The 25,605-nt window shown below is 47.8% G+C and overlaps 1 protein-coding gene across 13 annotated transcripts; it reads right to left on the reverse strand.

The window, feature by feature from the left end:
• Nucleotides 1-1,718: 1,718 nt before the first annotated feature.
• LOC148884227 (formin-binding protein 1-like) lies at nucleotides 1,719-23,711 on the reverse strand. 13 transcript variants are annotated; one of them, XM_089019799.1, is made up of 18 exons: nucleotides 20,987-21,203; nucleotides 19,077-19,192; nucleotides 14,652-14,708; nucleotides 14,427-14,574; nucleotides 13,459-13,521; nucleotides 12,137-12,241; nucleotides 10,035-10,163; nucleotides 9,795-9,941; nucleotides 9,119-9,301; nucleotides 8,671-8,832; nucleotides 6,860-6,874; nucleotides 6,604-6,639; nucleotides 3,660-3,769; nucleotides 3,438-3,570; nucleotides 3,257-3,369; nucleotides 3,023-3,180; nucleotides 2,776-2,934; nucleotides 1,719-2,538 (listed from the first exon to the last, which is right to left on the reverse strand). In XM_089019799.1, exons 1-18 carry the CDS (start codon nucleotides 21,116-21,118, stop codon nucleotides 2,531-2,533), a joined length of 1,974 nt encoding a protein of 657 aa, XP_088875925.1. In that variant the 5' UTR covers nucleotides 21,119-21,203; the 3' UTR covers nucleotides 1,719-2,530. The 13 variants fall into 13 exon arrangements, with proteins under 13 accessions (XP_088875925.1, XP_088875931.1, XP_088875924.1 ...); XM_089019805.1 differs by lacking the exons at nucleotides 1,719-2,538; nucleotides 20,987-21,203 and adding an exon at nucleotides 23,332-23,711 and having other exon boundaries at nucleotides 2,545-2,934; XM_089019798.1 differs by lacking the exon at nucleotides 1,719-2,538 and having other exon boundaries at nucleotides 2,545-2,934; nucleotides 20,987-21,211.
• Between the last annotated feature and the right edge of the window lie 1,894 nt (nucleotides 23,712-25,605).

Genomic DNA, 25,605 nt, shown 5'->3' on the forward strand with positions numbered 1-25,605 from the left:
AACAGTGTGCCCTACAAGCCAAATCCCAAGCCCCCACCCCACAATAATCACCAATTTGATGGATTGAGAGCGCATCTTAAATCTGACGGCATTGTGGTCTCTCATCTCGTTGCGGCCGCCGTCCACATCGCAAAAGAAATTTGCCACTCGTGAGTCAACTTCATTTTCTCGCTGTGGGGAGGGAAACCCCACTGGCGAGGAAATGGGGGGGGGGTTCTTTTCTGAATCAAGCGTTAGTAGGCGCTGAGTCATGCATTCAAGGCACATACCCCCCCCCCCCCGACACACACAAAAAAACATAGAGGCGAATCGTGGGAGAGGAAGAAGCCCATCAGTCAGCAGAATGACGAGAGCGGTCTGCGGGAGCCGCCGGAGAGCCCGGCGCAGCACAGCCGGATGCATCAGGTCCGACGTGGCTTTGACCTCCATCTTGTCAACGCCATCTTGTCTTTGTCAAAATGGAAACCAGACCGAGAAGAAAGTGAGAGGTTGCCCGAAATATTTGTTTGTTTCAACATGGAAGACAAACATCTGGCAAACACATTCGGTCACCCAGTTCTCTCGTTGCGCTCGCCTCCCCCACTTTGACCCTCCTTCCTCCAGCTCGAAATCGGAGCTCTTCGACTGTTTTTTTTCCTTCCCCTCTTTCACTCTGTAATTCCGTTTAGTCCGACGACGGCGAACACAAAGTCTCATTGTTACGATCGTTTTTTTTTCATCGGTTATGCAAATGAGCCGTGAAGTCGGGATTTTGCCTGCTTGTTCTTGAACTCCCGGTACGGCGTCGCACCCTGGTGGCGAGGAGTAGAAACGACGCCCCACGACAAAGCAGGCTAACCACATTTGGCCATTGAAGAAAAACACAATCCCGTGGAAGTTCAAATCAAAGGAGAACGGATTGAAAGACGAGACGATCCGATTCGATTGATTTCGCAGCAGTAGGACGCCCCCCCACGGCATGCAAATTGGTCATCAAACTGTCCTAGCAATATTGCGGAATTGATCATTCGAAAAAGATTTCTCGCTCGACATTTGACGACGATGACAAATTGCGCGCGTGCACGTCGAAGAAAACAGATCTGGTGGGGCGGGGGGGCGTTCCAAGGAATTGGGAGCGATTTGTTGGGCTGAACCTTCGAAGGAGAGCCGTCAGGCGGGTCAGACTGCCACCCCATGGCCATTCGTGGGTACTGCCACCGCCGCGCGCGCCCGCACAAAACGACCAAAAAGGGGCTCGCGCATGAGCGGAAATTCACAAGCAATGGCCCCTGGGAACAAATATCCCCCCAGTACTGTCAATGTGCAGTCAACGGAAATTATTTTTCATCGGGTGCGCGCTCACACGCACACGACGGTTCCAGATGTGTTACTGAGGTGATGTCATCGCAGACCGGAGGCCTTTTTTTTTGGGGGGGGGAGGGGAATCCATCCAATCACCCTTGGTTGATTTCTTCCTCAAAACAAGCACGTCTGTGTCACGTCACGTCGTGCTTGTTGTAATCATCAATGGTGTATTGTGCTTGTTGCCAGGCAACCGCAGTGTCAATGAATGATAGGGGTGCGATGCAAACATTGTTTGAGAGGTTCGTCCGGACCTTCTCCTACCCCCACCGGCATTCCCTCCCTTCATTGTGTGACAAAGTCAAAGGTTCATAGTCGTGTTTATCGGGTGTTCATCGGGTGTGTACGTGCTGGACAAAAACGACACCACCCGGGCGTGACTTTCAGGCAGATTTAATTGGCACAAGAATCACAATACAAAGTTTTCGGTTATCCACAGAAGAAAAGACGCACGCGGACGTACGAGCAAATTGGCTGGACGGGGAGGAGGTGTGAGGGCTTGCCAAGCGCCACCAAGCCCCCCACGGCCCGGATTTGAACCTTTTCTTTTGCGCTCGTTTGGCTGATGAGAAAGCAACCCAAAACCAGAATGGCGCCAACTGACAATTTCCTCTTCAAATACAAGGACAACTTTTCAAACTTTTCTTCAAAAATAAATAAAATTCAACGTTTCTTTTTAACCTTGCAATAGTCTACACCCCCCGGCCGCTCCTGCTAACATCAACATGACAACAAACGGTCCTTTTTTGGGGGGATTAAAACTCATCTTGTACTTACACTGTGCAGATTAGTGGTCACCTTTTTAAAGCTTTTGTGCATAAAAAAATAAACGATGACGTGATTATCGTCCAACATTTTCGCGCGGCAACTTCATTCCCAAACTTCCCGTTCTTCTTCTTCTTAGACAAACAAATAATTGCCTTGATTACTTTTCAAAAAGTTGCTCGAGCGACGAGGGCTGGCAACCCATCAATCCAAAAACAACAATAAAACAACAAGAATAAGTTATAAGCCAATGAGAGACAACCACCATATTAAAAAGGCCAATTTAGGAGACGCGGGATAGTCGGGCGGCCCAGAACAGTGCTTCCAAAAGTGTGCCTTTAGGGGATTTGTTTGCTTTTTTTGAAAGGGGGCAGGGCCATTAGTCCGGCTGCTTGCCCTGCCGCTTCCTCAGCCAGCCTCCGGTTTAGGAATCTGCAATGCAAGGGGGACGGACGGGTAGGACATCAACAAAGAACGAAAACAAGCAACACAGAAGAAGAAAAGACACAAAGGTTAGATGGCGCTCAGGTTGCCGAACGGCAATAATAAAAAAAATATCCAAAACAAAGCGTTTTTGGGGGCTACGATGACGGCGGCATTCCCTTTACGGGCCTGCGGGCGCCACTGGACGGTGACTTTGGTTCCGGGCTCAAATGTAGGTGACGGCACCTTTGGCGGGGGTCCCCGACAGGAGCTCCACATAGGACGTAGGCACGTAGCCCTCCTCGTCGTGGTTGCGGCGCACCCGCGTCCAGCCGTCACCTTTGTCCTCCTCGATGACGGACAGCAGCTCGCCCTCGGCCACTGAGATGGTGCCCTCGTTGTGGCCTGCCGCAACAAAAAAATAAAAAAAGGGGGCCAGCGTTGTCAACGCCGCAACCTTTGCAAGCCCCCCCTAGCGTCCATCGGCGGTTACCGTCAAAGGGATAGAGGGCCTTGCAGTTGCCGATGGTGGGCAGCGACTCGTCGTCGTCAAAGTCGTCGTCAAAGTCAGGCGCGCCGGCCGCCGGGGGCGGCGCATCGGTCTTGGCGGCAACCTCCAAGTTTTGCTCCTCCGTGTAGCTGCCGTCCGGGCTACTCCGGGCCGACGAAGGGACGGGCAGCGTCAGGTACCGCCCGGGAGGCTTCCGGCGAGCCGTCACTGGCTTACCTTTCTCGGTCCTGAACGCAGTTGCCGCCACCACCGCCGCCGGTGCTCTCGAAGAGGGCGCTTCGCCGGTCGCTCTTGGACGGCATCTGCTCTTCCGCCTCGACCAGCCAGCCCTGAAGTTCAAAAGCCAAAGTCATCAGCGGCTCGGACGAGTGAGGTTGCGGTTTTGGGGCTTACTGGCCTCGAATTTGCCCACTTGGGACTGCAGCCTCTGGATGTTGCGGCCCAGCTCGGCGAGGCGCGGGTCTACGCTAGCCGCGTCGCCCATTTGAGGGTTCTTGGCGTAAACCTCTTTCATCTTGGTCAAGGCGTCCCTACAGGGGGGCGGCCGGGGTGAGCGTCGCCAAGACAATGTGGGAGCGGCTTTTTTTTTTTTTTGGGGGGGGGGGGGGTTGCGGCGCACCTTTGCTCGCACTCCTTTTGAATGTCTTTGTGGAGCTCGTCCAGCTTGGCCTGCAGCTTCTTCCTGCGCTGCTCCGGTGGCAGGTGGCTGTAGTCCTCGGGTCCCGAACCCTAAAAAAAAAAAAAAAAAAAAAAAAAACAGTTATGGGCAGAACCAAATTGGTACCGAAGAGCAGTAGGGCCAGGTTTAAATACATATATACAGTAAAGTCTCGTTATATCGATATCGGTTATATCGATAGTACCGCTTATTACGATACTATTTTCATTTCCCTTGCACATTTCTAGTCTTTTTATGTATAATTAGTACCGTTTAGTACGATACCCGGTTATTACGATAATCCGGTTATTACGGTGCTCCTTTTCATCCCCCGCCGGCCATTTTTGTTGTTTATATCGATATATCCGTCGCGCCATTGGTCAACTTGGTCACGTGTTTTGTTACGTGGCCGCCATCGGTCGCACCATTGGTCGACTTGGTCACATGAGCCGCCATCGGTCGCGCCATTGGTCAACTTGGTCACGTGTCTTGGTTACGTGTCACGCCATCAGTCGCGCCATTGGTCGACTTGGTCAGGTGACTTGGTTACGTGCCCAGCACCCGTGTAGCAGAGCCATTTTCATTTTCAGACGCTAGCTCGTGTGTAGCAGACGAGATTGAAGTGTTTGTGTTAAAAGGTAAAAATGGGAAGCAGAAGAAGATTGATGACTTTTTTAAATTGTATACATAATACAGTAAGATGTAAGCGTTGCAGTTTCCCTGTTGTGTTATGTACATGCCCACTGTACTGTATATGAATGCAATCGTTTTTTGCAACAATGTTTCTTGTTTTGTCTGCTGAAGCGCGATGATTTTGAAAATTATTAACATTCCATACTGTGTATTAAAGGACAGCCGATGTCACTTTTTATTCAAATGCAAATAAAAATGACTTCACGCCAAGACGTCTTGCATTGCTTGTGAATCCAAACAATGGCTTCAGATTCGGATAATATGCTTTCTTGTTACACATCCAGTTATGAATATGTTTGAAATACACTGTAGTTCTGAAGATTAAAGCATACATGTTTACAATCATTAAAGAATTATATGTGCCATTTTGAGGCAACATTGGGGGAACATCTCTCACCCAAAAAAAAGGGAGCTAATGGCCAGCTCCATTTCTTATATGGTGCTTGGCTGCCCTCTTTTGGCGGCTTTTGTTTAATGCAGTTCGGCGCAGGATCGGATATATCGATAGTCTCGGTTATATCGATATTTTTTCAGACTCCCTTGAATATCGATATAACGAGACTTTACTGTATATATATATATATATATATATATATATATATATATATATATATATATATATATATATATATATATATATATATATATATATATATATATATATATATATATATATATATATATTTTTTTTTAACGAGTTTCAAACACGCAAATTTGATAGATTTAAAGTCACAAATTTGCTAGATTTAAACGTTTAAAAAAACTATTGGAGTTTGAGATAAATCATTTGGTAGTGCGGTGGCAGTCTAATGCTCTACCCGAGCTGACGGATACGGTCTTGATCAGTTGTTACTTTGAGATCGGGTTTAGTAACAAAGAGATCCTTCAAGTCTTCACAATATTGTGATTTATATCCGGAGTTTGAAGAGGCGGTGTCGTGAACTCGGTCGCGGCCAAATGTATTGACATTTTGTATGTAATTACGCCATGAGTGCAACTCCACAGGTACCCACTTCTGTTCTGCAAATTATCTCGTCTCACAAGGCTGCTAACGCTAACCCACCGCACGACCGAATGATGTATCTCAAACTCCGAAAAGTTTTTTTTGACGTTTAAATCGAGCAATTTAAATTGAGAAAATTTGTGACTTTAAATGTAACAAATTTGTGACTTTAAATCTAGCAAATTTGTGACCTTAAATCTAGCAAATTTGTTACTTTAAAGGATAACCGATGTCTCCGGACAAGTTGTGTGCATAATTTGTAAACTTGCTTCAAATGACTTCTATTGAGCGTATTTTACAAAGATTCCGCATATAGCTATATTTTACGTTTTAAGACTCGCGCTGAATATTCAGGAAGTCTTGTTTTTGAGTTGGTGAAGAATCCGTACGTGACGTCACTGAAGGACCGCCCCCTGACCGTAAAAAAGACGCATTGTAGCGGTCCTTCCATCACGTCAATGTATTTTGCTGTACTTATTTGGTCTGGGGACCTCGTGTTGCACCCAAAAGCTGCCAAAAGGCCAGAAGAGGGCGTCGAAGCGTCGTATAAGGAATTTATCAGCCTGTGGAAACGGCGGTGGACACAGGAGGTCGCCATTTTGTGCCCCTTTTTTTGGGTGAGAGATTTCCCCCCAATGTTGCCTCAAAATGGCACAAATAAATTCTTTAATCGATTGCAAACATGTATGCTTTCCTCTTCAGAACTATTTGAATCATATTCATAACTGGATGAGTAACAAGAAAGCAAGCTTCAGCGAGCAACGAGGAGATTTTGGCGGTTTATTTTCGGGCAAAAACCGGGAGCACCCAATGACAACTGGAGCCATTCAAAAAACAAAGCACAAATGCTAAATCTGATGGTTTTTTTGCAACGCAGACCAATTGATTGCTCGCCTTAACAATTGCACGAGTGGCAATTGTGACACTCAAGTGAACGAAAATCCCAATTTGATTCGATTTGAAATGATTGGGCCCAATTTTCGCCTTCCTACTTTATTGTTTTCTCCCAACAAATTACAGTGAAGCAAGCAAGCAGGCAGGCAGGAAACCCGCGACACTCTGGAAAGCTTTACAATGGAAGTCTTTCACACTTTCCGCAAGGTGGAAGAATCATGCGATGCGGGGACATCGGTCGGCAACGACCGGCTCAAAGTTGCCATCTTGGGGAGCGGCCACAAAACAAAAACAGTAAGAGTAAAACGTGATCACCTCAATGAGATTCCGGACGCGGGAATGGAGCGTGAGCTGCACCACGGAGCGGGGAATGGGAGGGGTGGGGGCATCCAGGGACAAACACAACAAAAGACAAATGAAAGGACAATCCGGCGTTACAACACCACAAAAGCACGGCAACTCGGGTTATGGACATTTGTGGATGGACCACGTGTCCCCGGCCGGGTGGGCATGCGGCGGCGAGGGGCAGGGGTGAGGCCGGGTGAGGCGAGGATGCCAATGAAATGCTTACCAGCTTGAGCGAAAGCTTCACGGCGGGGGAGGAAGGAAAAAGGGCCAAGGGGGAGGTAGGAAAGAAAAGAGAGAGAGAGAGAGAGAGAGAGAGAGAGAGAGAGAGAGAGAAACAACACACAACATCAAGAGGGGAAGAGGAAGGACATGGCGGCTTGATTTATTTACCCCCCCCCCCACCACCACCACCCCCAAAAAAGACATTTCCCGCCCGGCCGCAAGACGGCGCTTCTCAAAGCGCGGGGTCCGCAAATTGTCCGCAAGCCTCGGGACGCCATCATTTTCACGGCGCATTTGGACCCACAGTGGATGAAAGGAGCCAGCGGGGCGGACAGGAAGGAAATGGCCGCCGAGGACGCCAATCAAATTCACGGGCTCGCTCTCCGGCCTTTGCCGGCCGGGGTCAAAACGATGGCATGCCGTTCGAGTGGGGACCCTCAAAGTTTGAGAAGCGCCGCGCTCAAAGCAGGAGAACGTGTGAAGATGGGACCCCACTGCCATAACGCACCCCCGGCAGCAGGGGGCGCTGAAAGCGTGCAAGCAGATTCCAGAGGAGGTGCAAGACGGCCCCCCTTCCTCTGGCCTCTCGTACGCTTGGGAAGGTGCAATTCCCGAAATCTGACGAAAAACGGCTCGGCGCATTGGGCTTCGCTGGACGTCCGCCCCGCCTTAGCAGGACACGTAAAGCAGCCAGACAAACACGTATAGTATATCACACGTCGATGGGGGAGGCCGCGGGGGTCCATGACGGCCCCCCAAGCGTCGCCGGCACCGGGTTGGCCCAAGAGTCCAAAGGTGGGAGCCAATAGCATCCGGGCCACTTGGACATTTTCAAGTGATGGCTAAAGTTGGCATGTTAGCGACACAAAAGTCACAAAATGGCTTCTCGGGCCGTTTATCAGTCTGAGAGCGGCCTTTCCAACTTCAATATTTCATTTCCTCCAGAGCAGCAAGCGTGCAAGTGTGCTCTCCTGCGGACGCTCTGCTTGCTAGCTTGTAGCTTTTTGGGACGACTTTGTGCGTGACAGTCAGTCTGCGACTTTTCTCTCCTGGACATCATAATGGGACCGGTTGGCCTCTGGCAGCCAAAGGCGCTGCCACACGGCCAAAAAAAACGTCAAAGCGTGAAAACGCCGGCCGGTTCGACATCTTTTAGCCCAAAAGGACGGACAGACTCCTTCCGCCACCTCTGGCAATGACACCAGGACCGCTCATGACACTTTAGCAGCAGGAATGCCGATTGGGCCCTCCAATTGGGAGCCCATGGAAAATACAAAGCACTATGCACTATGCCACTGCTCACCCACAGAAAAACTGATCCTGTGACTGTAAAATTAAACCTTGAGAGTTTTGAAAGGCGCTTAGAAATAAAATGTATTATTATTATTACTCTAAAGTTGGGGCAGGCCATCGAAGGGGTCAGCATCCATTCAAGAGCTGAAGGGGACGTGTGGCGTGAGAGGGGTTCGTGAAGGAGTTAGGATTGAGGAAAAGATGAAGACGTCGGAGGCAAATAAAGTTGTGAAAAAAAAGAAAAAGACCTGCACGCACTGTATGTGTGAGTCAAGGCAATCCACATGGGGGGGGGGGGTAAGAGAACACCCTTAAAAAAGAACACCCTTATATGAACACCTCCTTCTGTCACCTGCTCTCATTGATAATGTGAGCATTTTGCATGCTCGAACGCCAGCGAGATCGGGCCCCGATGGGGGGCCCTGCGAGGTCCTTGTGGGTCCATACAGTGCGTCAGAGAGCCCCACGCGCATGCAGCGAGCCCCGAACCCCCCCAGGCGCATGCCGAGGCCCACTTACCCCTCGCCTGAGGCTCCGTAGGCAGTGCATTTTGGGCTTGGATGCCATCAAGTCGTTGAGGCGCTGCGAGAGGGGCTCCTTGCGCTGCTTGGGAGATGGGGAGTCGTTGGGAACCGGGGGGGCGGGCGGGGGCTGGCGGGGGGGCGTTAACAGGGACATAAACTAGCAGAAAAGAAGAAGTGGGGTGAGGGGGGATCCCAACGGAAAGAAAAGGAGGAGGGAAGACAAAATCAATCAGCCTCATGGACACCTTGCCAAAAAAGAAATCCAACACAACGTGTGAGGGGGATTCCGTGGAATCGCGGTGAGCACGAATCAAAAAGAAAGCGCAGGTGCCTTGGAGCAAGCGAATCTCGCAGATGCTTGGGGATGGCTATATCGCCCGCTCACAGCCGGTCATTGGATCTATCAAAATGGCCGTCTGCGGACCACCCTTTGTTGGCCTTACCTTGTTTTTGCTCTTGAGGAAGGGCCAAAGTTTGGCTTTGCCTTTGGCGGGGGGCCTCTCGCGCGAATTGGTCAAGCTGCATTCCGACACCGCCCTCTTCATGGCCTCCCCAAAGTCCTCAAAGTCCACGTCGCCAGGCGGCTCGAAGCCCGACTTGTACGACTCTACTGCCTGCTCCGAGTCCTGGAAACAAAGTACCCGTCACACTCTTTCTTCACTCTTTCTGGCATTTGACCCCCCTGATCCCCCATCTGCCCCAAACAATGATGGTGGACTCTGTGGCCAGTCCGATGAGCCATTTGGGAAGGGGATGGCTTTCATTTGGGGTCAACAACAACAAAAAAAGGCAAAACCAAGGAAAAAACTTGGATGAGATCACAAATTCTGACAGTGACCTCCACCCACCCAAAAAAACAGCAGCAGAGCCGACAAATGAGGAAAAACTCCCATTCAGTCTCAGTCAAAGTGGATCGGAACACGGCGCCGTCTGCTTCCTATCATTCTCTGGCTCACCAGCAGTTCGCCAATGAGTCAGGGTCCCGCCATCCGACGCCTTTTACGGCCGGGGACAAGCCGTGAAAGCTGTGGATGGCGGCCAAAGCAATGCCGGTGGAGGAGACTCACGCTGTTTTTTTTGGGAGGGGGGGGGGGGGTTGTTTCGCATAGGCCAGCTCACCGTCTTGGCCTGGATGGCATCGGCCGCCTTGGTCATGCCGTCCAGACATTTTCCCACGATGGGGATCACCTGGCGCTCCACGTCGGCAAAGGCCTTCATGCACACGCCCATTCGCACGATGCGTTTCTCCTCCATGTCTTGGAGTTTCTGTCCCCACGCCCCCAAAAAACACTGATCTTCCAAACAAGGTCCTGAAAAAAAAGGTTTGCGTTTGGCAGCTCCTAAAGTCCCGCTGCTCACCTGGAAGATATTGGGGATGACGGTGTAATAGTGCTCATTCTGCTCCTGGTTGAACTTTTGCAGGTAGGATGAATAATCGCTCTTGCTGTCAGATGCCATCTGCTGCCTGGCCAGGGCTTGCTGCCGCGCCTGAGCACCAGAGGGGTGGGGGTGAAGTGTCACAACAATGGGGCGAGTGGCTTCACAACAAACACAAACAGTATACAGGTAACATCCGAGTTACGACCGGGTTCCGTTCCGACAAAACGGTCGTAAGTTAAAAGGCATTCAAAATGGCCGAGGTGACGTTTACACGACAGGATAGTATACAATGTCAATCTGTTGTTTTTAAGCAACATTTTGTATTCAATACTATTGCATACCAAACTGTTTACAGTTCACTTATAAATGTGATCACTTTTAGTGTCATTTTTATCATGTTATACTTCGTATTAGCTATTGTTTTACAGTATAACTACCTCTAATGTATACACAACAGTTTACTGTACAGTTCATTTAAAATGTTATATGTACTTACCCTTTAGTGTCGTTTTTATAATTTTCTATTTCATATTATTGATTTTTATTACTGTATAACTGTACCTGTAATCTATACAAAACTGTTTACAGTTCATTTGTTAATTTGATAACTTTTACTGTCATTTTTATCATTTTATACTTCATTTTATACTTCGTATTATCAATTTTTATTACTGTATAACTGTACATCTAATGTATACAAAACTGTTTACTGTACAGTTCATTTATAAATGTTATACTTAGCTTTTAGTGTCGTTATGTATCATTTTATATTTCATATTATCGATTAATATTTTATATTTAGATTTTATAAAGTGGGTTAAAGAAAACACTTAGGGGTGAAGAATACAGCTGTTGAAAAATGGCTCTCGCTGCTAACGGCCAGAAGACGTCGCCCGGACTCAGGCGGACGCCGAAGGAAAAAAGCAGTGTACAGTACTACCGGAGACATATCTGCACTCTATAACTAGTGTATTGAGTGTAGTCACACAGTAGATTGCTGTGCAAGTGTGTGACATATTCGCTGGCCAAAATTGTAGTACGCATTGCCGGCTGCTTGCGCGTTGCGGTGGCAGGCGTAGTAAAGAAAAAGGATCTGGTGGTCGTGGTCGCAAGTATGGGTAGCCGTAAATTGCGGATGTTACCTGTACTTTTTTTTTGCACGTACATTCAAGCACATGCAGGCCTCAGCGGGCGGGCGCTTTTTTTCCCCATGTCTAAAAAGAATCAAACATGATCTCAAAGGACAACGCGAAATGAGTCACTCTGGCCTTTCATCTTCATTTCATTGTACAAGTTTCACTTGTTCAAAGGCTCCATTTTTTCAGCAGTTGGCGCTTTGAAGAGAAAAACGAGTCGGAAATGAGTAAACCAACTGTTTGGCCGCCATTATTTTTTTGGGAGGTTTATGCCCTGAAATTTGTGGCTCGGCAATCAAACAGGAGGGCGTGTATATGAGGGGCTTGCGGGGGGGGGGGGTTAAGTCAATTTGGCTAATTTGACATTAGTGATTCTCAAGTGCGTCAGGAAGGAGCCACCCTAATCTCGGCAGATGGAGCTCAGCGCCCCCAGACAGCATGTGCGCTGACCTAAGAGGGGGTAGTTGCTGCACGTTGCCATGGAGACCAAATCACATCCGGTTTGACTTTCCGCCATCCTTTTTGTGACGCGTCGAAAAAACAAACAAATACAACAAAGTGAGGCAAGCCACGGACGACCAGACGCACAAGGTGAAGCGCCTCGTGCCCGCCGCACCTACCTTCAGGGAACGGCGCTTCAAGGTGAGCCATTTCAAACAACAAAAAGTCAGATATAAACACAAAAAAGGGGTTAGGCCCACCAGCGAAACGAGATGTCGACCCACGGCGATCAATCCTCTGTTGACGCGCAAAGGGGGGAGCGTCCCCGTCGGCAAAGTCGCCACGACAAGGCGCCAAATTCGTGACCGTTCCGCAAAGTTGGAAAACAAAGACTTGGCGCTCGCTCCAACGCCATCGGGGCTATTTTGGAAAATGATTTGGAATTGATCTGCCGATTGGGATGGGATGGGATGTGAAAAGAGGAAGTGGCTTGTGGGGTAGTACCTTTTCCACGTCAGCCTTTGTCACGTTGATGTCGGCGTCCATCTTGTCAAAGTACTGCTTGGCTTTGTCGGCCTCTTTGCAATCCCGTTCAAATTTTCTCTTACACTGAGGAAAAACAAGAACAAAAACGCCGATGGCAGGTTGAATAAGAGACGGCGCCGAGGCCGCCTTTGCAAAAACATGGGGGGGGCCGTCATCGCAGCCTTTCACACGATGACACGGGGACAAAGTTCGCATCATCCGCCCGTCGTCACGAGCGTTCGTCCGAGCCCGCGTCCCCCCCCATGGGCAACAATGGGGCGTTTGTCTGGGCCCCGCGTGCGCCGCAAACTCTGCCCATAAGTCTCACAAAGGGATCATTCAAGGTCGCATTGGTTATGGAAGGGGGTGGGGGCTCTGATTTCTCTGCTCGCTAAAACAAATACATCCAACGCTCATCTGCTCCCGTGCAATTGGACATGCGCTTCCACGCACTTCCATATAAAAGGACCCCACCCCAATCCAACAAATAAATGAATATATTGCCATATATGGTAACTGGTATGGTGAGTATAGTTTAGCTTTGCTTGAATGCTGCTGTGCCGATGACCATTTTGTGTGTGGGAGCCTCTTCATCTTTATTACATTCATAGAGTTGCTTGTTCTGTAGCCACAAGGGGACACAAGTCAGTGTCTGATTGTGTCAGTCCCAAGCCCGGATAAATACAGAGGGTTGTCAGGAAGGGCATCAGACGTAAAAGCTTGGCCAAAACAAACATGCGAATCACACCTCTGAAGATGGAGGACACTGATTCGCTGTGGCGTCCTCTTGAAGGGAAAAGCCGAAAGGAAAAGGACAACATTTTCCGGTGTATAAGGTGCACCTTTCAATGAATGAAAAAAGTTTATATATAATCTAGAAATATGGCAGCCCAGTCGTCGAGTGGTTAGCACGCCGGTTCCACCGTGCAGAGGTCGTGAGTTCAAGACCCAGTCTGGCCCCCCCTGTGTGGAGTTTGCACGTCCTACCCGCGCCCGAATGGGTTTTCTGGCAGGCTGATCGAACATTCACCTAAGTGTGAGTGTGAATGGTTGTTTGTCTCTGTGTGCCCTGCAATTGGCTGGAAAGCGGTTCAGGGTGGCCCCATGCCTAGTGCACAAAGACGCACCCTTGCGACGATAGTGACGATTAAGAAGTCTGGAAACGGACGGATGAATATATAATTAAAAATCTTTCCCCAAATATAAGGCGCACCTGCGTATAAGGTGCAAGGGTTTTGGGTTCGCCGCATACACCTGAAAATACGATAAACAGACAGACGGGAAACAGCGGCATGACTCACCGACTCCAGCTGTTTCCACGAGCTCTCCATCTGCTGCTGCGCTTTGCGGCCATCGTGGAAGTGCTGGCGGAAGACGTGTGTTATTGGCATCAAGGTCGTCAGTAAAAGTCACCCGTCCAAAAATGTTTGCGATTGGCCAAAATGGCCTTTTTGTGCGTGTGGATCCCGCCAACAGCGAGGAGGCCGCCTTGCCATGGCAGGGGGTGGGAGGGGGGTGGGGTCACGGCTTGAAACGAGCCCCCGCTCTGTCGGCGTGGAACAAGACCGAAGTCGTTGACGGGCATGACATGCTTCACAGGAATGCAGCCCCTCATTCAGCGCGCATGCAAGCACAGCTGCGCGCTGGTCACCCGCCACACACGATCACGGCTAATCAGCAGCAAGAGCCGCAAGCCGAGGAGATAAGGCCCAAAAGAAGAAGGAATTTGCGCAGGCTGCCATTGCCAACATCTTTTTCTCGGAGCCAATGTCCTTTTAGGATTCCTTGACTTTCAGCCATTGAGCGACATGTTATCGTTAAAAAAAAAAGGGGGGGGGGGGGTTCAGTGTCGCTTTGAAAGAGAGCCTCTGCTTTGGCTTTTGTTTCCGCTCCAATTGCCTCGGCGGCGTGTGGTCTTCCGTGATAGCACATTCAGGATTGTATTTTATTTTTCACCATTTTCCAGCTGGTCAGATTTTACCCCTTAATGAGCGCCGACTCGTTTTGACCGGAGAGCCGCCAGGCGGATTCCGTTTTCTGCCATACGCCTTCAAAGTCAGCCGAGGCTCTGCCAGGCGCTGACGTGCCTCGGGGCAAAGCTATATTTACCCCTGCCGTGACCTCAGCACAGGCTCTGTCAAGCGTGCTGACTAACCAAATGGGGCGGCGGCAGGGGGGGAGCGTGAAAGAGGAAGCCAAAAAATAAAATCCACCTGTTTTTTTTTTTTTTTGGTGTGTGTGTTTTCTGGAGACTGAAGAGGCAACTCACCGCTTTCCTCTCGCTTTTGAGATCCTGCAGGTAGCACGACAGCTCGCTGATGATCTGCGACGTCAGGTTCTCGGCGATCACCTCGTGTTGCCCGGCGTAATCGTTGAGCTCGTTGAGCGTCGTCACGAAGGCCCGGCAGAAGGTGTACCTGAACAAAGGCCAAAGGCCGCCTCGTTGACATTTCCGTCCAGACAGGAAGCCAGCGTCAAGCTCTGCTCGGCTTACTTGCTCTCCTCCTCTTCCCGCGAATTCTTCTTTGGTTGGTACTTCTTTGATAAATTCCTGTAGGAAACAAAGAGTTACAGTGATACCTCTGCATACGAACGCTTCAGCTCCCGAACTCTTCATCTCACGAACATTAAATTGGCGAGCATATAGTCGTGGCTGATAAACGAGTTTTTGGCGGACGAACCAAACCGAACGGCGCCACGGTGGCTGGCGGACTAGTTTTCGGCGGAAGAACACCAAACCACAAACAGCACCACTGTGGCTGGTGGACTAGTTTTCGTCAACCCCTTTCTTTGAGTGCGGACGTGGTTTGTTATCGAGTGGAGTACTTTTGCTATTATGGGACCAAAAATGACCCCACCACACGCTAGTGTTAAACCGAAGACGACACAAAACAAGGTGATCATCGAAAAACACCAACGAGGTGTGCTTTTGTGTGAGTTAGCGTCCCAGTACCAGTAAGCTAAATCGACCATTGCTACGTGTGGCTCAGGGTGTTTCTGTGTGTTCTAAGCAACGGTCTCAGGCAATAGGAGAGGTTGAAAAACGTCTGTTGATTTGGATTAACGAAAATCAGCTAGCAGGGGAGAGTGTGAGTGAGGGTATTATCGGCGAGAAAGCACAGCAACTTCACTCGGATATCATCAAGAGGCAACCTGGATGTTTGTCAACTACCATCACAAAGGTAAATAAAACGACTTGATTATACAGTCCAGTTTATTTCTTTAATTACGATACAATTGTGTTGTTTTAAGGCTTATTTAGTAGAAACTTATGTTTTATGGGGACCTGGGAATGGTTTATTGTCATTTGAATGGTTTCTTATGGGAAATAAATGTTCAGAAGACAAACTTTTCACCTGAAATACACTTTCTGGGTTCGTGAGCTGAGGTACCACTGTATATGAAATGTATGAAATGTATGTGAAATGTAAATTTCTCCACTGTGAGACTAATAAAGGCATATCCAATACCCAATCCAATATCAAAAAAAAAATCAGGTGCCTATCAAATTAACATTTTTTTACACCGAGAGAAATAGTCATGTCAGCATAAAATATATAATCAAGGTCATTTACAAGAAGAATTCAAGAAAACAGAAACCTGCGCTCACTCGCAACCCAATTGATTGCATGGAAAGATAAAATATGCATCGATGACACGTTATGGGGGCAGAGTGGGAGGAAGGAAGCCCCCCTTCCACGTGTCGCCACTCCATCCTGCTTAATCTGCCCTTCTCCCTTTGCACTGTTGCTAGGCAGATGAAAGCATCTCCACCTCCGCTGCCCCTAATTCTAGCGGCCCGAGGGTTCTTAGGTGTCACGTGTCCAGATTGCTCAACTCCACACACCGATATCACGCACGCATTTAGGAAGAAGGTGGTGGGGGGGAGGGCATCGTCTTTCTTGTCACCCATGCCACCGTGGTTAAAGTTGGACTGCAATTGGGGGGGGGGGCGCCAATGGATCGCTTGGACCACAGGCAGCATTGAATCTGTTTACACCAACACGACTGGAAGAGGATTAGACGCGCATTCGCAGAGCAACGCATGCGCTGGCCACGGGAGGGAACGGACGTATGGGTGTGGGGGGGGTCTTCATATTGTTTTGGATTTGTCTCTGCAGCTCATCGTCCATGTCTGCAAATGTCATGGTGGAAAATTAATCCACTGCTTAAAAGAGAAGGAAAACAAGTCCTCGCCTCACGGCCATTATTTCTATCTGACTTCATTACACCCCCGAAAGACAGCAAGAAGATTTTGTTACTAAGGATACATAGTGCTAACAACGACACCATTTCACGCAGCGTTAAACTAAACACCTTGGGAGCTGCGCATTTGCATCCTTGCCGCCATCTTTATCCACCGGTGGTAATTGATGGAGGAACAACACCCGGCTTACAATTAAGGGAAGGGAGGCTAGATTTATGGCAGGAAAATGAACGAGAATTGTGCGGCTGTTTGAGCATTAGCGGCTAATGCTAGTTCAAAAGATCCATTTTGGCTATTTTCTTCTGTGATGCAGAGGTTTGCACATCCCACTAACCCGTGAGCTAAGTTGTCTGAGGGCTTACATGCTAAACTAGCTATTAGCTATCTATTAGCAAGCTAGCTTTCTATCGCGTGTAGCTGCCGCTGCTCACCCACTGAAAAACTTATCCTGTGACTGCAAAGTGAACTTGAGAGTTTTGAAAGGCCCTTAGAAATTAAATGTATGTTTATTATTATTATTATTACAGTGGTACCTTGGTTCTCTACCATAATTCGTTCCAGGACCCTGTTCAAAAAGCGATTTTTTTCGAACACCGAAACCACCTCTTTGCTCCTGTCACTTGCGAGTTGACAGCAGGGGAGGGGTGGTGGGGCTGCCTCTCCCAGCCGTTCTCCACCCGCTGTCAATTCTCTAATCACGGACACGTGGCATTTATACGGTTCATGATCACCTCAACCTCGCCAATGCCGGATGATTGACTCAATTCACCACCGTACCTGGACTCTTCCTTCGATGCGCAAGTGTATCCGGTCCGAGGTGGGACTGCATCATTTTGCACCCTCGTGTGCCATTTGCTTTTTGCCGGAGTAAGTGTGTAACAAATCACTACAAGATGTTGACTCCACTTTCTCAGCGGGTTTCAAAACTCTGAAGTACACTTTTGAGTCAGGGTGTAGTCCGAAGCATGCTTCTGATTGGCTGCCGGTGCCGAGTATGCAAATTGCCAAACGAACGTTCGTTTGGCAATTTGCGAGAGAATTTAACAAACATTATGTGTCAGAATTTTTCGCGTCTTCGAACGTTCGTTTGGCAATTTGCATACTCGGCACCGGCGGCCAATCAGAAGCCTGCTTCGGACTACACCCTGACTCAAAAGTGTACTTAAGAGTTTTGAAACCCACTGAGAAAGTGAAGTCCTCGTAGTGTTAAGCAGGCAACACAATGCAAATGTTGCATGTCCGCACGCGACAACAGTTGGTCACGGAGAGAGTGATACACCTGTGTGCAGCTCAGCTCCCCACCCTCGCGTACGCACTCACGCGTCGTATTGGTGTTCGAACACCGATTGATGTTTGAACGCCGAGGCAAGAATATCTCAAATATTTTGTTCGAACACCGATTTGTTTGAACTGTGAGGCGTTTGAGAACCGAGGTACCACTGTATTATTATTATTATTATTATTATTATTATCAAGCCCGGATAAATACAGAGGGTTGTGTCAGGAAGGGCATCCGACGTAAAAGCTTGGCCAAAACAAACATGCGGATCAAACCTCTAAAGATGGAGGACACTGATTTGCTGTGGCTGTGGCGACCCCGAAAGGAAAAGAAGATTATTATTATTATTATTACTATTATTATTATTATTATTATTATTATTAAAGGCAAAGGGATTGGCTGCCTTTTTACTAAAAATACAAAAAACTGTAGTGAAGAAGGGGAGTTAAAGCCATTTGCCAGTCCTTTTTAAATATGATTGATGAGTGTGTATATGGGGGTCGATGTCATCCCCCATGATGTTGGGTGCCTCATCTACTTAGTGCAGAGTCGGGACCCAAAGGGGGCGGGGTCTGGGACACTTGCGTTCGGAGGAAGGCAAATCTGGGTCAGACCTTGGGGGCCGGCGTATAGAAGGCTGATAGCGGGCAAGCTGTCGCCATGGTGATGCACAAGCACCGCCTTCACACACACAGACACACACACACACACACACACACTTTCTCCGCTTGAAGCAGAAAAGTCAAGAGACAAGAGTGCATGTGATTTCCTCTTTTCAAGTCAACATTTCCTTTTTTTTGCAGCAGATGCACATTTTATCTTATTTTGCGTCCTCATAAAACGTTTGCGGTGTGCTTTAAATTCCAATTCAAACAATTTTTGGGCAAAAATACATCAGGATTCCTTTTCTATTGAATTTAGTGCAGGTAGCACTGCAGCTCTGCTTGCACCAATGAGTAATGTTATGCAAATAAAAATGACTATTTCCAGAATAAAGCCGCCATTTTGGGAAACTAAAAGTGAAATTTTCTGAACCTATAATTGTAATGTTACCCAAATCATTGTTTATATTCGTCTTTTCTTTCTCAATAACTCTGACAACAAAGTCATCCATTTTGGGAAGAAGGTTTTTTTTTACTACAAGATGGCTCCGCGAGAGTAGCTCTAGGAGTATTTTGTTTTTCTGCTTCTGTCTTTCCTTTCCGCTTCCTTTCTTAACTTTGCTGCTGTGAAATGTCAATTTCTCCCACTGCGAGACGAATAATGGTATTTCCAATCCAATCCGATCCAATCCAAGGTAGCTGTGGTTGAACCATTAAACAAGATGGCGCCTTGACGGGACTCCAATTGTTTGATACTCCGAGCGGGCAACCAATCAGACCCCCCCCCCCGTCTGTCTTAACATTGGAAGTGACTGGCGTGAAAGTACTCACCTAATTTGTTTGGCATAGTTGATTTCGATGTCGGACCTCTCCTTGACAAATTTGCCGTACCTCTCCAGAAAGTCGATGCCCCACTGCGTGTGTTTCTCCAAGTTGTCAAACTGATCCTGCGGCAAAAACAAGGCAGAGCGCTCTTTACACGGCAGTCGTTTCGGACTGTGCTTTTGATCGGACCGGCCGAAGTGGGCAAACGTGAAAAGGACGATGACATGCCGAGCTAACGTTAGTGATCCATGTTCATCAGCACGACTGACCAAGGAACATTCGGAAACAAAATAAGTTTTTTTCGCAGATATGTGGCTATGTTGAGCCACGCTAGTTTCTGGCGCTGAAAACTCTAACGCACACGCTCAACATTGGGGCCGCCACGCATTGGTCTCATTTGGTTTTGTAGGAGAACTTGAGTTTGGCTGAAAAAACACTTGCAGGGCACTAATTCACGGCGATGGACAATTTCACGTCTGACAACGAATAAGGCCCGACAACGACGCGGCAACGAGATATCCCGATGTTGAAAGTCCATCAACGCGCAGCTGTGGTTTCCCACAGAAAGGCTCAGAGAGGTTGGCGGGCCAACAACAGTGCAGGGGGGGGGGGGGGTTTCCGGTCGACATTGCCGCCTTCACTTCAATCGGCAATCACTGAGTCACTCGGCCGACCGGCTTGACTGGACACGACAAAACCTTCTCATCTTGGAAATTGGCGAGAAATTCTCAAGCCATTTTCTGAGCCGGCGGATTTTCAAATCTGCAAGATTTTGTGTCCCCGCACTCCAAATGCTGTCCCAGCGGCGTTACCCGTTTCTGCAACGGCACCATGGTCACCCGCTTTGCCTCCAGAAAAGATCCAAAAGTGGGTTTAGTCCGAGACGGCGGCCATCCGCCAACGCGCGTCCCGGGTGTCCAATCCTGATCAAAAAAGTGAAGCGTCCCACCGCGTCAAGGCTGTCATCAGGCAGAAGGCGCAAGTGACGTTGTGGCGGAGGACCGTGAGCGAGCGCAACAGACCGAGGGAGTGAGGGCGGGATGAGAGATGGGGCGGGATTACTCAGGAAAGGGATTACAATGGGGGGTGGGGCGGGGGTGGCCTTGAACCTCCCGTCCTCAAAGGTTTGGACCGGACCGCTGGTTGCTCTATTGTGCTGGACCACGAAGGAAAGCAAGTTTTTTTCTTATTCAGGAAATGAAGAGTTTGGTGGGATGGCGGGGGGCAAAAAATGAGCCCCAAGCTAAATATAGCCACCCCCAGTGATATCAGGCTAACGTGTTCAAGATTCGACCCAAAGCCCTTTTTGATGGCAGGGATTAGGGACCCTCCCAACACAGATTATTTAGCCTGCCCTCCCCCCGATTAAAAAAATCCCTCAAGTGGAAAGAGGGTGCACAACAAAGCGCTTGCGTTTAGTTGTGTCACGGGCCGTGGGTGTACGCAAGCGGCCACAAATATTTGGCGGACAGGCCACGGCCTCTCCTTCGACACACATGGCGCTTTGTCCGAGCTGGCAGGGCGGAATAATGTTCTCGTCGCCTCGAGCGACCTCCTTGCAGACAACAGGGGATGGAATGCGGAACGGTTGCGGCTTGGAATTGAAGCGGATTTATACATGTGACACAATCTTTTGTTTGCCGACGTTGAGTGCGCGAGTTGCCGCGCGGCTATTTTCAGAGACTCTCGGGCCTTCTTTCCTTTGGTGACTCACACTAACTGGAAGCCTGGTCGACTCACCTTACCCCCCCCCCCACACTTCTTTAAAAGTGCACTCTACCAATCAATCTTTTCAAAGGGGCCGTGAATATTTTGCGCAAAGCAATACCCTTGACAAAAAAGGAGTTTGGCCGGACATTTTGAGAAGCTCCCTCAAGATGGCCACCAAACGCAGGCACCGGCGGCGCTTCACTCACGGTGCTGGTGGTCTTCATCTGGAGAAGGTCCCGCAGGTACTCTTGAAAGGGACTCGCCTTTCGCTCGTCCTTCTCAGATTTAGCAAGGGGGCTCTCCAGGAAAAGGAAAAACTCACTTCTTCGCCGCAACATGACAGCAGGGTAAAAAGTTAATGTTTTTTTTTTTTTAAAGAAACAAGGAAAATGTCAGTCCATCTCTGGGCACGAAGAAAGAAAACTGTGAGGGCCAAACAAGTTGCAAGCAACTCGAAATGAGCAGGAATTAATCTTATTGCGACAGCACCGTAGAACCAATGAGCGGCGGCGGCTCCGTAGCTTATCGCGGCTTGGCCTTCAAGTACACGCAGACCATTGTTGCAAACTGAGCCCTTTTTCATCTGCGCGCGGGACAAAGCTCTTTAAATTCTTACGCAACAAACAGAGCGTCTGGCCTAGGGCGACACCTAAGACGCGCTAACTAGCTGGAGACTCAAACAGAAGGAAGTCACCATTTTGGCATTCCGTTCAATGGTCGGCCCCGTTTTTCAGCTGGACTTGGTGACTCAATCAAAGGCCTCCACCTTGGCCCCTTTCCAACAGACGTTCATACGCCACCGTCGCTCCGGTGCCCCCTTTTGACCTTTGGCGCAGCTATTCCGGTTCCAGTTATCCAAAGGTTCTGTTCAGTCAGCCCCAATTTTGAATGCATGTGCAAGGGGAGCGCCTCCACGTTGAGAAATCCTGCTTGACCGTGACATCGCTTCCTGAAAGATGAGTCGCATTTCCTGATCACATGACGACGTCTTCTCGGACATCTGTCGACTCGTTTCCCACTCGTGTCACGCGTGAAATCAAACCGAGCGAGGAGTACGTTGGAACCGCTCTCATGATTTTTGTCATTTCGGCTAATGACAATTCTCATGGAGATGAAACTCACCCACTTTTAACGACACCGGAGTTAAAAATGGGATGAGCATGACATTCTGAGGAAAAGGCCAAATATCCTTCCTGACACATTTGTGTGCGTTGCATCGCGTGTTTCATGCTGGGTCCTGACTTGCGTGGAGGCCAAGCGAGTTACCCAATTGCCTTTGCGCACCGCAACTTCCTGCCCACGCGCTACAAGAAGTTGCGCTCGTCGTCATCGTGCTTCCGTGTTGCTGTTTGGTAACAAGCAGGACAAGATCACTTAGCGACACTGTCCCCAGTCACTAATGCCTGTGCTTGACACTGGACACAGTATAGATAGATACTATAGATAGACAGATATACTGTAGATCGGATAGGTATCGTCTAGATCACAAGCGTCAAAGTCAAGGCCCGCGGGCCAAATCCGGCCCGCCACATCATTTTTTTCGGTCCGCGAAAGCAAATCAAACGTGTTAAATTCCATGATGATTGCTAAAATCTGAGCCAAAATTTCATATTTTTGAATGTCAACCACAATAAAAGTCATTATTCTTGACTTCAGATTTGAAAACGAGTTATTCATTAATTTGCTGTGTGCTCTATATCAGAATCAGAATCAGAATCATCTTTATTGCAAAGTATTGTATTGTATTGTATTGTATGTAATATTTGAAGGGATTTAAACATTCTAATGGGTTCCCCAAATTCATAACGGCCCTCGAGAGGAAACCATAACTACAATGTGGCCCACGGCAAAAAATGACTGACACCCCTGGTCTAGATGATAGATAAAATATATTTTCAATTTTCCCCACTGTGGGACTATTAAAGGCTTTGTGATTCTTTCTGAATTAGATACAGTATATGTAGATATACTCTCGATAGAAAGTGGGCGGGCGGGCGGAAAGACAGACAGACAGACAGACAGACAGACAGACAGACAGACAGACAGACAGACAGACAGACAGACAGACAGACAGACAGACAGACAGACAGACAGACAGACAGACAGACAGACAGACAGATAGATAGATAGATAGATAGATAGATAGATAGATAGATAGATAGATAGATAGATAGATAGATAGATAGATAGATAGATAGATAGATATGCACTTTATTGTAGATAGATATGCGAGGGAACTCCCATGATGGCCGTTATTGTTATATGATGAAAGGAGCGTATCCCAAAATGGACGTCCAAAAGACCGCGAATAAAAGAAGGATGGTGACATCAATACGTGAAGCGAATAGAAGCCATCAAAGTAAGCTAGCTACTACAGTATAAGACAAATTAGCTTGGATGCGTTTCATTGTAGGAAGGGGCTAGCCAGGCTAATGTTGCGCGTTGGGCGTTGTTTTTACCTCGGTGAGCAGGTTGAAAAAGCAAAACACTTGGCGAACACAAAAAAACACCACATTATGTATCAGAATAATATAATAACGACGAGACTCACCCATAGCTCTGAGCCCCAGCTCATGGTTTCGGGACGATGTCCTCGGAATTAATCCACGACGAGCCTGCTTGTTGTTATAGTATAAGGAAAGGGCTGATAAAATCACCATTTAAAAAATCCTCTTTTATTTCTGTTTTGGTCAGCGTCTCATCTTCAACTTGCGGATGGATTCTCGATCAATCCAACGCGCGCGCTCCCGCCCGGACTTGATGACAGCTGCTCGAAGGGTGCGCGTGCAGGGATGATAGACGGCAGTCGGGGGTGGGGGGTCCTACAGAGTGGCCTTCGTTAGTCGTCTTTTTTTAGCAAATACTGCAAGTATAAAGTGTCCTCACGTTTGTTTTTACGTGAAGTGAAACTTGAAGGGAAGCGAGGACAGCGAGGGTGCAAAAGGAGGAGGAGCAACCCCCCCCCCTCCGGCACACACACACACACACACACACACACGCACACACACGCACACACACACGCACACACACGCACACACACACACGCACACACACCCTTCGAAATGGCACACCCACTCACAGACCAAGCAGATGTTTCGCTAAATGACACCCCACAAAGTTTCCCAACAAGTGGCCACTCCTGGTCGGTTCCTTTCTTTTGATAGCTTCAAAGGCGCATACAGAAGGTTTAAAACAAGTATGCATACCCCCTGTTCAAATGAGAATGTTCTGTTGAAAAGTGAGATCAGGATTGGATTGGATTAGATATGCCTTTATTAGTCTCACAGTGGAGAAATTTACATTTCACAGCAGCAAAGAAAGTAGAAAAACAAAATACATGAGCTGCTGGAAAGGCAGCCACTCTCGCGGCGCCGTCTTGAAGTCAAAAGAACCAAAAAAAGTAAATAAAAAATAATATGACAGCATAGAGACAATATCACAAAACAAAGACACAGAGAGACGTTCATTCTTCAGGACTTGCTGTACCCTCTTTGTGATGACTGAAGCAGTTCTAGATGAAAGAGGAGAGGATTGCAAAACATTTCACACTATTAATGTGACCCCCAAACTGGACAACTCATTAAATTTATATTTTCTGGGGGCAGGGGCTAAAAATAACAAGAATCGTCAATTTAATCGAAAATTAACTGAGGCCTATTTACAAAAAAAACATCCAAATGACCCTTGAAGTACTTGAACACATCACGAGTCGAAGAAGAAGTGACTTCATTGTTCCCAAACACGTGCGCGTTCGATTCCTTGAATATTCAAATATTTTGGTTTTATCCGAAACACACGAGTGAGGTTCGATAAAGGCAACTTTTACTTTGAGTTCACAAAGTGTGTTGGAATGAGCCCCGTCTCTACGAGTTCACAAAACGTGCACCTTCAGTTCGTTGAAGATGCAAACACTTCAAAACCACACGAATCAGGTGTGGCACGTAACCAAAAACATCAATCCGTTTTTGCAAGTCGCTCGTGTTTGACGTTTTCTGAAGTTGATAAACTGTTATTGGCGTTTACAAAAAAAAGCTGCCTCAACAATTGCACAAACATTTCGTCGATTGTGTCAAATGAATCCGTTCAGAACTGTTGAAACAACACCGCCATCTTGTGGCAGCATAATAATAATTATTATTATTTTCTTAAACGTGTTTTGTATTGATATACTAATTAGCTGATAAAAATAAATCTGGGTTTACTTGTGTTGTCGTTCGTACTGCGGTGCAGATGTTCCATCTCTCGGATCTCTCATCTCCATCTCTCATTTGCCGCTTCGTAAAATACAGCCATTCCATGAAAAACAACGAACATTTGTTTTTTACGTTTGTTTTGTTGTTGTTGTTGTTGTATTCGGGTCACATAAACCGTGCATTCAAATAGGGGCATGTAGATTTTTATATACGTTATATATACGTACGTTATATACGTACGTTAACTTTGTTGAGGAATAAATTGTCCTAAAAAGGAAAAAAGGGGCACGGTTGGGGTCATCCCTGAATCCCCTAATCGTGTCAAATGGAGTCCAGTAACGACAGACAGCCTCACATTAAGTAGCTAAGTAGATAAATTATCACAGCTAATCCAATTCCGTAGATGATAGTCTAATTTCTGGGGATCAAGTAAAGCGAATGACGAGGCCTTATTAAAACAAACTGACCATTCTTTTATTTTGAAGATTCGATATAAACACGTTGCATCGGTTATCTCGTTCAGATTCATTCACTCAAAAATAGACATTTCTAAAAGGAGACGTTTTCAACCCACAAGTGTGAAAATGTTGGTTTGGAAGGCAAAACCTATTTTCGTTGACGAGCGAATCCAA

Source organism: Hippocampus bargibanti, linkage group LG18 (assembly GCF_051943395.1).
Source record: "Hippocampus bargibanti isolate YZ-2025 linkage group LG18, ASM5194339v1, whole genome shotgun sequence".
NCBI classification, from domain to species: Eukaryota; Metazoa; Chordata; class Actinopteri; order Syngnathiformes; family Syngnathidae; genus Hippocampus; species Hippocampus bargibanti.